The sequence below is a fragment of the Rhinoraja longicauda genome, chromosome 15 (assembly GCF_053455715.1).
Source record: "Rhinoraja longicauda isolate Sanriku21f chromosome 15, sRhiLon1.1, whole genome shotgun sequence".
NCBI lineage: Eukaryota > Metazoa > Chordata > Chondrichthyes > Rajiformes > Arhynchobatidae > Rhinoraja > Rhinoraja longicauda.
In genome coordinates, this window is record NC_135967.1 from 37765335 (window position 1) to 37780818 (window position 15484).

At 42.8% G+C, this 15484-nt stretch overlaps 1 protein-coding gene across 4 annotated transcripts in view; it reads left to right on the forward strand.

Annotated features, from left to right (window-relative positions):
* The first annotated feature begins 6333 nt into the window (after nt 1–6333).
* The window catches only part of LOC144600665 (non-POU domain-containing octamer-binding protein-like), a 70278-nt gene continuing 61127 nt past the window's right edge, over nt 6334–15484 (forward strand). For all 4 annotated transcript variants that reach the window (XM_078412520.1, XM_078412516.1, XM_078412517.1 and 1 more), the window contains exons 1-2: nt 6334–6460; nt 6683–7047. In XM_078412520.1, coding sequence (XP_078268646.1) covers nt 6688–7047 — 360 coding nt within the window. In that variant the 5' untranslated portion in view covers nt 6334–6460; nt 6683–6687. The remainder of the gene's footprint in view (nt 6461–6682; nt 7048–15484) is intronic.

Here is a 15484-nt window from a genome sequence, read left to right on the forward strand (position 1 = left end):
CCTGTCCCACTTAGCAACGATACTTGGCGACAAGCCAGCTGTTGCCGAGAAATTTCACTCCGGATGATTTCTCAGCGACGCGCTGAGATCCACTACGATACTTGGAAGACTCCTCGCGATCATGCCCGCGACACCCGGTGAACTGTCGCCGGCAGTCGCCTTAAAATCGCCTAAAGTGGGACAGGCCCTTAAGGCTAGCACCAGATGACTTCAGACAAGGTGGTTCCGATAGACCAATTGTTGGCGGGTGAGGCATGTTGCAAACCCAAGAGCGATTCATCATTGCGATCTGTGGAACTGGTTAACCAACTTTTAATGGAGGAATGGGGGAGGAGTGTTTGTCCAAGTCAACTAAAGCATATAAATTAAATACTTTGTAAACTATAGATGATACTCTGTAAGTATCAAAGTTTAATATATCTTTATATATAATGCATTTAATTTTAAGTATTAAAGTTTAATAATGGGTATCTTACAACCCAACAGTATGAACATTAAATTCTTCAATTTTAGGTAACCACCTACAGCCCCCCCCCCTTTTTCCCTCACTCTTCCATGTGGCCCAACTGGATGCTCACCCATTTCTCCCTTTACACCTATATTGCTTCCTATGGCTTCACATTTACCACTATCTCCTTGATCCAAATGTGAACAACTGAATTCCTGAGCATGGGAGAGAATGATAATCCTAGATATGCAAAGTGTTGTAATAAAATTGTATTTACAATATGGAATTGGGGCGCAAACTCTGCTAAAACTGTACTTTGATTAACATTTTTAGTTAGACTGTCTTCCATTTATCTGATTCCAGCTGTGAATTTTTTAAAATCCATTTCTCAAAAGCAAACCGCATTTGCGATATGCCTTTAGAATCCAAACATACACTCACTATAATAAAATAACAGGACTGAAAGATCAATTTGTGCCAGCAGGCCAATCATCAGTCTATTGTCAGTGCTTTAAAAAATTGTCCCATCTGCTCCCTGTTTCGTTATGCCTTGGCTCCTTTCTTTCACCCTCTACTATAATGTCTATATTATTCACCTTGCCTACTTAATTTGCCTATTTTCTGGTGTTGCAAGGTCCTTTTGCAAAAGGGAATTTCTCCTGAATTCCTTGTTATTTCAGAATATTTTATTCATGGGCTGTAATTTTGACCTTATATACTGGAGGAAACATTCTCAAGGGTCAAGGGTGTTTTATTGTCATATGTCCCAAACTGAAATTATTTTATGCTGCAGCACAGCATATATGTAAACGTGGTACTCCGAACCTGGATGTTAGTTTTCAGGATCCTATAACTTCTTCCCTGTGTCTGGAGTGAAATGAGAATGTGACCAGTGTTATGTGGGTGTCTGATGATGCAGGCTGCCTTTTGAGGCAGTGACTCAAAGATTTCTTCGATGGTGGAGGGAGGTCAGTACCTGTGATGGGCTGGGCAGCATTCACCACTTTTTGTAGTCTTCTTCGTTCCTGGGCATTCAAGTTGCATACCCAGGCTGTGATGCAACCAGTCCGTGCTCTCTGCTGTACACCTGTAGAAGTTCTGGAAAGTATTTCCAGACATACCAAATCCCCTCAATCTTCACAAATGTGAAACTTGCGACTCTCTCGACCACCGTTCCTTTGATGAAAACAGGCTTGTGGATCCTCAGCCTTCCTCTTCCAACGTCCACAATAAATTCCTTGATCATATTGACATTGAGAGCAAGGTTGTTGTTCTGGCATCATTTGGTCAGTCAATCTATCTTCCCTCCTATACTCTATAATCTGCAATTTGTCCAACAACAGTGATGTAGGCAGCGAACTTGAAGATGGAGTTCGAACTGTGTCAGGCTACCCAATCGTGAGTATTGAGTGAGTAGAGCAGGGGGCTGAGGCTGCCAATTCATACAGATTATGATCTGTTGATGAGGAAGTCTATCTCTACACTATCAAAACATTTTAGATTTTTTTAATTTGTCGATTTAGTTAAACCAAGTATATTTAGTGTTTTAACTGCAATCAGCTGATTTTGCTCTCCATTCTACCTATAATGAAGTACATAGTACCTCCAAGAATGGAATTTTAAGTTCAGCATAACTTTGAAGTCAAAGCTTGTTTTGCATTTTCACTACACGGTGTTATGCAACACCACACTTAAAAAAATAACTCTTTGTAGGGCATCTTTTAAATATTTCAGAACACCCAATACATTTTATGATCAATTAGGTAGTTTGCATTCAAACACTGTTTTAATATACAAAATGTGGCTACTAATTTGCATTTATCGAGTTCCATAACAACAAAGAATAGTCAAATATAACACTGTGATTGTGGAATGAATATGAACCAGTATATTGGTGGTAACTTCCCAGCTTCACTTGCAGTGTGCTTTTTGTGTCACGAGACAGCAGAGCAGGCCTCAGTTTAATATCTCATAAGAAAGACAAAATTCCTGTTATTGCAGCAGTCTTCGAGTACTGTATTGGAGAATTGGCTTTTTCTTTACATATGTGGATTTGGATGTAAACTTTCTAAGTCAACCAAGATGCATCATTGGGTCCAATGATGATGCACTTTTTTACTGACCAGCACGTATTCCAAACCCTTTGCTCCTCTGCACAATTTGAACAACTTCATACCTGTTGAGGAAATTAATTTCATCTTGAAATCTGTTGCAGTTTTTCTTTGTATTAACTACAGTACTCTTCCATTAATATTTGCATATTTAGAAAATGTGTTTTGACTTCAGAGGCTAAATTATTGTTATTAAATGTGAGCAGCTATACTCCCAGCATTGATCTTCATGGCTATCCAGTCTCCATCTTTTCTGGAAAAATCTCCTGCTTTGCAGGCAGCTAACTATCCATTATTTTACTTGTTCACCAGATAGCATATTATGAATTAGTACAATATGCTGTATTTTTTGACAGACACTTTTGAGATCTACATGGGGAAGATCGCCATACTCAATTTGACCAACTACATAAATCCTGTGCCTGCAAGAGCAGGTCAAATGCTATCCTATGATGGGTGACCTGCCACCTGAAATGCCAAAGCCTCTCCAACATGTAGAAGGCACAGCCAGGAGCGGGATATAATACAGTTTGCTGAATTAGTGCAGGATCAACAAATCAAGCGTTTGCATTATCTAGGACTAAGCAGCCTGCTTGCTTTAATCATTAATTTCCTCCCATATCAATGTGTAAGACCTATAGTAGAATATATTGCAGTGATTCACCCAGGAGATCCCAAAGTTGTGACCTGTACCATCAAGAATTCCAAGGACAGCAAATATGTGGGAACACCATCACCTGCAGGTTCCCCTACAGGTTGCACTGTACTGATTTGAAAATGTATTCCTATTCTTCATCGTTACTGGGTTAAACTCCCAGCACTCCCTACCCAACAGCACTGCTGTATCATGACCAGGCCTTTTGTGATTTAAAACTGAGTTGACCATTGAGGATGCGTTAGAAATTCTGGCATTGCCAGTGACAATCATTTCAAAAAATTAACATTTAACTCACTATTTATTAAAATAATCAAAAGCAGACTGTGCAGTGGGAACGATGTGGGGGAAAAATAAACAAGAAAGCAGATTTTTTTTTAATTATCAAAAAATACTTTTTCAAGAAATAAATATATACAAAACATGTTCCTTCCAAAACTCTATCCGACATTCTCGGAGGCTATACATACATTCAATATACCAATTACCCAAAATTACCCTCCACCCATGCCACTCATGTGGCACACTGGCGTAGAATCCCTACCCTTATTTTGAGGGGCGTCTCCACCACACCCTGCCCCCCCATGTCCGGCAGTGGAAGGACCCTAGACTGTGGTCCTCCCCCACAGAGCCTTGGCTGCACCAAGCTTCAGTGCGTCCCTCAGCAGGTACTCCTGCAGTCTGCAGTGGGCCAGTCGGCAACATTCCCTGATGGACATCTCGCTCTTCCGGAAGGTCAACAAAGCTCGGGCAGACCAAAGAGCGTCTTTCACCGAGTTGATGACCTTCCAGCAGCACTTGATGTCAGTCTCTGAATGCGTCCCTGGGAACAGTCCGTAAATCACAGAGTCCTCTGTGACTGAGCTGTTCGCAATAAATCATGACAGGGACCCTTGCAAACCTCTCCAGACTCTCTTTGCAAATCCCCACTCTGCAAAGAGGTGGGCAACCGTCTCCTCTCCATAGCAGCCGTCTCGAGGGCAGCGTGCGCTGGTAGTGAGGTTCCGGCAGTGCAGGAAGGATCTGACTGGGAGGGCTCCCCTCACTGCCGGCCAAGTCAGGTCTTGGTGCTTGTTGGTGACTTCTGGTGATGAGGCATTTCGCCAGACAAGCTGGGCAGTCTGCTCCGGGAACCACGCCACAGGATCCATTTCCCTGCAGTGCCTGCAGGACGTTCCGTGCTGACCACTGCCAGATGGACTTGTGGTCAAAGGTGTTGGTCCAGAAGAACCTTTCCACGAACGACAGATGATGCGGCAATGTCCAGCAGACAAAAATACAAGAAAGCCCAAGTAAAAATAAAATTGGGACTAGATTGATTCACTGGGTAGGAATCTACTTTTCAGACAGATCGGTGGTCTCCCACGGGGAAATGCGTTCAGCCACAAATTTAAAGGTTAAGTTACAAAATTATCTTCTATTTATTCAGATTGATTTTTGTAATTTTCACTTGAGGAACAAGCATTCCACAAGATGTTAATCGAGAATTCAAAGTATCTTCTTCTTCTTGAAGGTATTTATTCACAAAATGCTGGAGTAACACAGCAGTGTAAGAAAATAACTGCAGATGCTGGTACAAATCGAAGGTATTTATTCACAAAATGCTGGAGTAACTCAGCAGGTCAGGCAGCATCTCAGAAGAGAAGGAATGGGTGACGTTTGAGTTACTCCAGCATTTTGTGAATAAATACCTTCGATTTGTACCAGCATCTGCAGTTATTTTCTTACACTTCTTCTTGAATGTTGCCTGCAATGTTGCCTAACCCACTGAGTTACTCCAGCTTTTGGTGTCTATGTTAGTCAAATAGTATGGCTCACTGTTTTTAGAAAAGTAGTATACGTATAATGTAGAAACATAGAAAATGGGTGCAGGAGTAGGCCATTTGGCCCTTTGAGCCAGCCATTCAATATGATCATGGCTGTTCATCAGTACCCTGTTCCTGCTTTCTCTCCATATCCCTTGATTCCGTTAGCCCTCAGAGCTATATCCAACTCTCTTGAATAGATCGAATACATGTACAAAATAGTTTATTATTACAGTGAATGTATTGCATAATTCACCAAAAAATTATAAAGTAAAAATGATATTTACCTTTGATCAGTAAACCATCCTCGCTTGAAAATATAGAACTCCTCCAACTGCAAAACTAGAACTGCAAAATTTATTAGAATTTGGTGCAATATCATCGTCGAAAATGATGTTCTATGAATGATGGAATTCTTTGCCACAGAAGGCCAAGTCAATGGCTATTTTTAAGGCAGAGATTGAAAGATTATTGATTAATATGGGTTTATGGGGTTATGGGGAGAAGACAGGAGAATGGGGTGAGGAAAAGAAAGATCAACCATGATTGAATGGTGAGTTGACCTAATGGACCGAATGGCCCAATTCTGCTCCTATCACTTATGAAACATGAAAAACTACGATAATTTGCAATATTCCAGAGAATCTTTACTTTTTCACACAATGGGTGGTGGATGTGTGGAACAAGCTGTCAGAGGAGGTAATTGAAGCAGGGACTATCCCAACATTTAAGAAAAAGTTGGACAGTTGCAGTTGGCCGGTGTGGGCAAGTTGGGCAGAAGAGCCTGTTTCCACACGCTCTGACTCGAAGCAACTCGTTTTTTTTTCTTGTGTGTGGATTTTACAATTTTTACATAGAAAATAGGTGCAGGAGTAGGCCCTTCAAGCCAGCACCGCCATTCAATAAATAAATACCTTCGATTTGTACCAGCATCTGCAGTTATTTTCTTATAGAGCAACAAGATCTCAACTTGGTCAAAAAAAGCCCACTTCAAAATTTAATCATTACTCTACTCACTCCGACCTGCGCGAGATAACCACTTTTATGAGGTGTGTTTGCGCAGTAATCAACCAGAACCTGGTTTCTCCTCATAATCCCTTGATTCCAGCTTGATTCCGTAACTGAATGGGGGGGGCAGTCGGTGGATAACGTGTGGAAGTGCCCGCCCGCACTGAATGAAGGCAGAGCACATGCAAGCCGAGCGACGCCACTCGGCTCGCTGGCTGAGAGGCAGCGGCCTGACCAATAGGATCCCAGCCGCTCAATCGGCCCTTTGTGACACCGCCGCCCTCCCCCCGTCATCCGACCAATGAGCGGGAGACCAGCAGCAAGTTCGGTTTCCAAAGTTAGGTTGAGGCGAGCGATATTTCCCAGCGCCCTCTGCGCGCGCTCTTCGCGGCTTTCGATCGTTCGTCAGAAACGCAGTGGCCTGAAATCTGAGGTAAAAAAAAATCAAATCAAACCTAAAACACCCACCGAACTAAAATCTACACCGTTAGGTTGACCATCGGGCGCGCGAAAACATTTACAATCTGAAAAAAATCGAAAATTCGACGCCGAGTCGATCAATCGCGCGGGTGGCGGTTTTTTTTTTGTTTCCGTTAAATTTTCAGGCCTTGGGGTTTTTTTTCTCGTCCTTTTCTTTCCCCTCCTCCTTCTCCAGAAATCATGCAGGATCACATTCAGAAATCCGGTGGTCGGAACCGCTCCGATAACAACAGCCCACGGAAGAGGGATTACCGTCAGGAACAAGGGTCGGGGCCGGGCGGCGCCGCCAACAACCACCACCACCAGCAGGCCTCGTCCCGACATGGCGATCGGGCCGCCGTCACCGGGCCCGGCATCACGGTCGACATGACAAATTTCCGCAAGCCCGGCGAGAAGACCTACACCCAACGCTGCCGTCTCTTCGTCGGCAACCTGCCCAACGACGTGAGCGACGACGAGTTCAAAAAGATGTTCGAGAAGTATGGGGAGCCATCCGAGATATTCATCAACAAGGATAAAGGCTTCGGCTTCATCCGTCTGGTGAGTGCGGCCGCCTGTCTTTGTTCTCCGCCCCTCCCCCATCCATCCACCCACCCTCCATTTCATGCATGTGAAGCCTCTTTCCACTGTAACCATTCACGGCATTACCTGTTTGGGTATATTTTTTTTATAAAATGGAGGTATTTTTAACACTCACTTTTCCGTCCGTTAATTTCGAAACGTCACATGCAAAGTCTAAAGAAGGAGGGTCACCCATTCCTTCTCTCCAGAGATGCTGCCTGTCCCACTGAGTTCCAGCGGGACAGGCACTCCAACATTTTGTTTCTAAAAGGGCCTGGGGTTGGGAGAAGACTTCGTTAATTAGGGATTGGTTGATATCTTGGACCAAACTAAACGCACAGATCCAGCACTTTGTGTTTTCGGTGTATACCAGCATCTGCAGTTTTTTCCTACACATGCAAAGGGAACTTGGGACACTGAAGAAGGGAGACACAAGGGTGAAACTGCAGATGCTACTTTACCAAAAAGGACACAAAGTGCTGGACTAACTCAGCTTGTAAGGTAGCATCTCTAGAGGACATGGATGGGTGACGTTTAGTATCTGGGCTAGTCTGAAGAAGGTTCCCGACTTGAAAAACGTTGCCTATCCATGTTCTCCAACTGCGCTGCCTGACCTGCTGAGTTACTCCAGCACCTTTTTTCATTTATTTTTACATCGAAAAGGGGTCATAGAAAATAGGTGCAGGAGGAGGCCTTTGGCCCTTCGAGCCAGCACAGCCATTCATTGTGATCATGGCTGATCATCCACAAGCAGTAACCCATGCCTACCATCTCCCCATATCTCTTTATTCTGCTCGGCCCGAGAGCTCTACCTGACCCAAAACATCGCCTGTCCATTCCCAGCAGAGATGCCGCCTGACCTGCTGAGTTACTTCAACAATTTGTGGGTTTCAGGTTTAAAATTCTCAGGGCGAGGTGATTTGACCAAGGGCCAAAGACTAATTTGCAATCCATTTTTTAAAAACCTTTTCAGACAGTGTGTAATATTTTGTAACTGAACAATATGTGCTAATTAAATTATTTGGATGTATGAATAAGGCAACATCCCTAAGAAGGGTCCAGGCCTGAATTGTCATCGGTCACATTTCCCTCCAGCTTGATCAGTTGAGTTCCTCCAGGGTGGATTTTTGTTCAAACATGTTAAAATATTCAAATATGATAAATTCTTTTGGCAGGATGGGATATTTTCAGATTTGGTAATCATTTTTTTCAATGTTGGGAGAGTGACCTTTCAATTTCTAATTTTTCTCCGGCTTGTTTTACAAAATGTAGCCCTTGGGATCTGCTCTGCTATTCAGCTAAGAGTGTGACAGATCTGCCTGAGTAGAATTTTCCTACACCATCTTGAAATGGGCAGCCAATGTAATCAAGGACCATTTTCCCCCTTGTAATTCCCCTTTCTCCACTCTCCCATTGGGCAAACGATATAAAAGCCCAAAAGCATGTACCGGCAGATTCAGGAACGACTTCTTCGTTGCAGCTGAACGGTCTTTAGACTTTTGGAGATACAGTGGGGAGACAGACCCTTCGGCCCACCGACCCACAATCATCACGCGCACAAGCACTATCGTACACACGGGATAATTTACAGATGCCAATCAACCTACAAAACCTGTATGCCTTAGGAGTGTGGGAGAAAACCAAAGCACCCATTGAAAACCCACATGGTTACAAGGAGAATGTATAAACTCCCTACAGACAAGATTGAACCCGGGCTCTGGCGCTGTAAGGCAGCAACTCCACCGCTGTGGCACTGCTGCCAAGTGAACCAAGCTAACATGCACCTGATCTTACAATCTACCTCATTGCAGACCTTCTACATTTTCCTTTAGCGATAACACTGTACTGCACTCTGATATTTCACTGAATCTCAGGTACATGATATTAATACACCAATGCTGAGATATTTCACAATTCCTTAAAATTCAGAAATTTTATTTCTACTCTAAGTGACTTGGATGCCATAGATTTCCGGGGTAAAGAATTCATCGCCTTCCAAGTGAAGAAATGTGGTACTATTTCATTGCTAAATGGTTCCAGTCTCCTCACTTGAAATATTCACCCTGTCAAGCCCCATGAGAATTTCATAATTTTCAATGAGGTCACATTTCATTTTAACTAGAAACTATAGAACACAGGTTTAGAATGCTCAATCTCCTCATCCTGCAAACCGGCCATTCCAGGAATCTTCATTATACTTCATTAAGGCAAGTATAAACATTTTTAGGTAAGGATATTAGAATAGTACACCGTACTCCAGGTGCGGTCTTGCTGATGCTCTTAATTACAGTGAGGTGCCTTTAATTTTGTTCTCAAACCTGTAATAAAGGTCATCGTAAGTTTTCCTTCTGGTTGCTCGCTTCGCTTACATGTTAACAATGTGATTTTATTTTGATTTTCACGCAATAGCTCTGATGAACAACTTTTCTCGGTCTGCTCACTATCGTACATTAATGAATGCTTTTTTTTAGCCACATTGCTGATATGTATTGTGAATAACTAGGACGTGAGCATTGATCCCTGTGGTAACAATCCATTTACAGCCAGCCAACTTGAGAAAGAATTGTGGACTCGCATTTTTCTTTCTGTTGGTTTATCACTTTTCAATCCATGTCAGTATGTTACCTCAATTCCATGCATTCTAATTTTGTTGACCAATCTGGAATTTTGAAAACATTCTGAAAATTGAAATATACCACATCCTCTGGGTCCCCTTTACCATGTCCACAAGGCCATATTGAATGGATTACAATAGTTTAATGAAGCATGATTTCCATTTCAGAGATCAATATTGACTCCTCAGTCCTAGTCGTTCCTAGGTATTTTATTAAATCACAACATTTTATATTGTGTTGATGTTAGATGAGCAGGTTAGTAGTTCTTCTCATATGGTCCACCGTTTCCTTTTCACCTTGCTATAGAAGCTCTTTTTATTTCTCATATTCCATCTTGTCTAACAATTTCTTGGACCTCATTTGCGTTAAAAGGTTTCCCAAATTCAGACATTGCTATTTCGGGAAGCCCTTCTTTGATTTTCCACATTTAGCGCAATCTAATCAAGTATGTGAAGATCGACACAAACAGCTGGAGTAACTCAGCGGGACAAGTAGCATCTCTGGAGAGAAGGAATGGGTGATGTTTCGGGTTGTATAAACCTTCTCGCATAAACCTTTTTGAATTATGCTTAATACCTATTCTCAGGTTTCTAGTTTGAGGAAGCTCTTTGTTTAAATCAACATTCTTTCTTTAAGGGTTCCACGATGACCATTGCCTTTTGGGCTTTTTCTCTTTGCACAAATTACTTGTATCTGTGTGAAATCTGGTGGATCCTTGTTACCTAACTTGAGTTAGGGCTACAGAGTGTGAGCATTGCGTCTCTTATTTATATTTTGTACCTCTTATTAAATAACCCACTTTCAAACGTGGGCAACATTACTTCTCTTTATTAAAAAGCTGTTCAAGTAATTTACTGGAGAAACATGGAACTGCCTGAAAGTAATGACACGTGGATAGGATAATGGAGACGGTATTTGGGTGCTTGTCTTCTTTTCCCGAACTATTGAAATCAAAGGTTAGGAAGTCATGTTACAGCTATACAAAACATTGGTTGGAAAATGCTTGGAGTATTATATACATTTCTGTTCAACACACTACAGGAAGGATGTCATAGCTAGAGTGCAGCAGAGTTGAACCAGGATGTTGGTGAGACTGTAAAGGCTGAGTTTATTCTTGCTGGAATGTAGGAAGTTGAGTGGTGTCCTTACAGAAATATATATAATTATGAAGGGTATAAATAGGATAGAATGCTGGAGTAACTCAGTGGGGCAGGCAGCATCTCTGGAGGGGAATGGGTGATGTTTCGGGTCGTGAGCCTTCTTCAGAGATTCTTTTTCCCAAGGATCGCAGTGTCTAAAAGTATAGGGCCTGTGTTTAAGGTGAGAGGGGAGGAAAGGAGATTTAGGGGGTACTATTTTCACCTAAAGGATGGTGGTTTTCAGGATCAAGCAACCAGAACAGTTGATAAAGACCACACAATTATAATATTTATCAGTTATTTGGACTGATACTTGGATAGGAAGCTTTGGGCAGAAAATTGATCTAATGCACTGAAATGGGATTAGTATAGATAGGTATCACGGTCAGCATGGATGAGTGAGGCTGAAAGGGCCCGTGTAAGTGTTGTAAAATGTTATGATTCGATAAGTAGGTGACTCATTCTTCAGTAGGGATCCTCAAGTTCTAGGCTGCCCTGCAAGAGAAAACATCACATTCCCCCTGTCTAGATCCCTCAGGATATAAGGTCATAAGGAATAGGAGTAGAATTAGGCCATTCGGCCCATCGTCTACTCTCATTCAATCAGGGCAGATCTAGCTCCCTCCTAACCCCATTCTCCTGCTTTCTCCCCATAACCTCTGACACCTGTTATGTATATGTTTAAATAATAGATAGCTACAAAAACCTGGAGTAATTCATCTCTGGGGTAAAGGAATAGGTGATATTTCGAGTCGAGAACCCGACCATCAGATTCAACCAAGTCACTCAAATAAAGTCTCTTCACGCTCATTTAGGGGACACCAGGCTAGCCTGTCCAACTTTCCTCGTAAACAGTCCATCCATTCCATATTAGTTTTAAGGCAGATTTAACAGATAAAACTGACACCTCAAATCATTTTGTGAATCTCAATATAGCAATTAACATTTTCACATCAACCATTGTTTTAACATCAACAAAAGGGATGTGGATCAACGGCTATAGCTACATGTAAATATCAAAGGTGAGAGGGCGAGGTGGAGAACACACTTGGCATTTATTTTGTGCATTTATTAGAGTTGCTTCAACACATAAACATCTTGGCCTGGAGTTTTCACTTTGAGGTCATCTGATTGTGATTGTTGCAGATTAATCTACTCCTACATTAAAGAGGCTCTTTCACAATGAGGACCACAACAGGACCTTCCACACATAAATGCCATTCTTTAGGTGTGAGAAGACAGGAATAATCTTGCCCACAAAATTACTGAAAAATCATTGACAACTGATTAACAGACACAAGGAACTGCAGATACTAGTTCACAAATAAGGCAGCATCTCAGGAGAACATGGCCTGATTAGCATGCAACAAAAGAGTTTCCCTATACCTCTATAAGCATAACAATAAAATAAAACTGAACAGCATGGATAGGTGAAATTTTGTGTTCGGACCCATATTCAGGTTGGGGGGCGGAGAAAGTGGGAACAGAAGTCAGGGTGGGACAAAGCCAGGCAAGTAATGGAGATGTGGAGACAAGGAACTGCGGATGCTGGTTTACAAAAAAAGACGATGTGCAGGAGTAACTCAGTAGGTCTGGCAACCTCTGGGGAATGTGGGATAGGTGACAGTTTTGGTCTGAAGAAGGGTCCTAACCCAAAATGTCATCAATCTATATTCTCCAGTGCTGTTACTCAATAGACAATAGGTGCAGGAGTAGGCCATTCGGCCCTTTGAGCCAGCACCACCATTCAATGTGATCGTGGCTGATCATTCTCAATCAGTACCCCGTTCCTGCCATCTCCCCATACCCCCTGACTCTGCTCTCCTTAAGAGCTCTATCTTGAATGCATTCAGAGAATTGGCCTCCACTGCCTTCTGAGGCAGAAAATTCCACATATTCACAACTCTGACTGAAAAAGTTTTTCCTCATCTCTGTTCGAAATGGCCTATCCCTTATTCTTAAGCTGTGGCCCCTGGTTCTGGACTCCCCCAACATTGAGAACATGTTTCCTCCCTCTAACGTGTCCAATCCCTTAATAATCTTATATGTTTTGATAAGACCCCCTCTCATCCTTCTAAATTCCAGTGTATTCAAGCCTAGTCACTCCAGTCTTTCAACATACGACAGTCCCGCCATTCCAGGAATTAACCTAGCAAACCTACACTGCATGCCCTCGATAGCAAGAATATCCTTCCTCAAATTTGGAGACCAAAACTGCACACAATACTCCAGGTGCGGTCTCACTAGGGCCCTGTATAACTGCAGAAGGACCTATACTCAACTACTCTTGTTATGAAGGCCAACATTCCATTGGCTTTCTTCACCGCCTGCTGTACCTGCATGCTTCCTTTCAGTGTCTGATGCACTAGGACACCCAGATCTCGTTGTACGTCCCCTTTTCCTAACTTGACACCATTCAGATAATAATCTGCCTTTCTATTCTTACCACCAATCTGCCCACTCACACAACCTGTCCATGTCACCCTGCAACCTCAGCATCTTCTCACAGTTCACACTACCACCCAGCTTTGTATCATCTGCAAATTTGCTAATGGTACTTTTAATCCCTTCATCCAAGTCATTAATGTATATTGAAAATAGCTGCGGTCCCAGCACCGAGCCTTGCGATACCCCACTAGTCACTGCCTGGCATTCTGAAAGGGACCCATTTATCCCCACTCTTTTGCTTTCTGTCTGTCAACCAATTTTTTGTCCATGTCAGTACCCTACCTCCAATACCATGTGCTCTAATTTTGCATACTATGTGCATTGTCTTTATTTTAAAGTAATTCTTTGGTTTTAGAGAGTAAGATAAATCAATCTTTATGTAGACCAAGCAACCTGATGTGAATGTATCTTGTGGGAGTGATGTGTGTTCTTCTATACTCTATGTAAATTGTAACTGGTGGTTGTAACCAGTGTGAACAATTTATTTTTATTAGCTCATTTTGTGGCCACTCTTGGTTCTACAGGCATTCTATGATTGTCAAAAAGTGCATTAAGCCTAACATTTGACTTAAAAAAAAAAAAGGTCTTCATCTATTACCATTAATTTAGTGAGTTTGTGAATTGTAAAGACCAGATCTGTTCTGTATTCTGAATTTTGGTCATGTCTGCAAAGCTAATATTTCACACATGCATTAGTTTTAAATTCCCTAAACTAGGACATGTACATTTATGTACAGTTTTATAGAATTGTTCCAATCCTGTCATCACACTGGTTTTGTTGCAAATTTTCGATAAGTGGTTCTTGGTGGTGATCAGAGTGTGTAATTTTAGTTTTCAATGACCTGCTACCCCTATAGGTGCTGCCCTTCCCCCCACATTACGGATTGGTTGTGTTCCTAGGAAGTGGTGCACACCACAATTTTGCATCACACAAAGCCATGTTATCTACGTGTGTGTCCATAAAAGCAAATTGGAAAACAAAATCTGTTATAAACTTTATCTACTTAGTCCACATAAATTCTGCTGGAATAAATTTTATTCTGTATCATAAATTTTTAGGAAATGATTTGTGATTTCTGCAATAGCAAATTTCCATCGCCCAAACAGCTGCATCGCTGTCGCCAGTATAGATCTTTTGAGGAACTTAAATTCTCTACGTAAACTAAGTAAGATTAGGGGTGAAAATGGAAAAAAAACTAGAGTTATAAATTTAAAATTAAAACCAAAATTGCTCAAAATATTCAGGTCAGACTGCATGTACTGGAAGAGAGATGGGGCTCACAATTGTATACCCTCCATCAGGGTGAAAATGGAAAAATGAAATTCTTACATGCTTATTAACTTTTGTGAAACCTAGTCAAGGTGTTTTGCCTTGTAGATTCCTGCTTTATTTCTCCTTTCTGACTCCCACAACCTGCTAAGTAGCACTTCCCAATGATTGTAATGTTCCTGAGTTCATCTCTTGTGTGCAATTCCCTATTTATTTATTTTTTCTGGGATATTGCTTGTATTTTCTTTAGTGAAGCTGTAAAATACTTGTTTGATTCTTCTGCCACAATCTTGTTTTCCCTTCATGGACTCCATTTTGATAGGGCCATTGCTCACTTTGTTAACAATTTTCAAAGTCTGTCTGTCTCTGTGAGAGATGAGACCCCCCCGCCGGTATTCAGTGTGTAACGTCAATGCGACCCGCACGTCTTCAAGAGATGAGCTCGCTCTTTCCTCTCCCCTTTCCTCTCCCCCCTCGCACGGAGGAGTGGGGGGGAAGGGGGACAGTGCGGGGCAGGGGAGGGTGGGGAAGAGGGGAGAATGTGGGAGAGAGTGGGGGTGGGGGGGGAGGATGGCAGGGTGGGGGGTGGGAAGAGTGGGGTGGGGAGGAGGGAAGATTGATGGTGGGGGGAGAGGGGTGCGGGCAGGGATGGCAGGGTGGGGGTGGGGAGAAGGGAAGAATGGGGGTGGGGAGGGAAGATTGGGGTGGAGGGGAGAGTGGGGTGCGGGCAGGAAGAGTGGCGGTAGGGGAGGGGAGAATAGGGGTGGGGAGGGGAGAATAGGGGTGGGGAGGGGGAAGTGGGGGTGGAGGCAGTGCTGGGGGGAGTGGGGGAGGGGCAAGGGGATGGGGCAGGGGAGGGGCAAGTGGGGGTGGGTAGGGGGGATGGAGTGGGTCAGTGGGGGGAGGAGGGGGGGGGATAAGGGGGGTTGAGGGTGCAACAATAC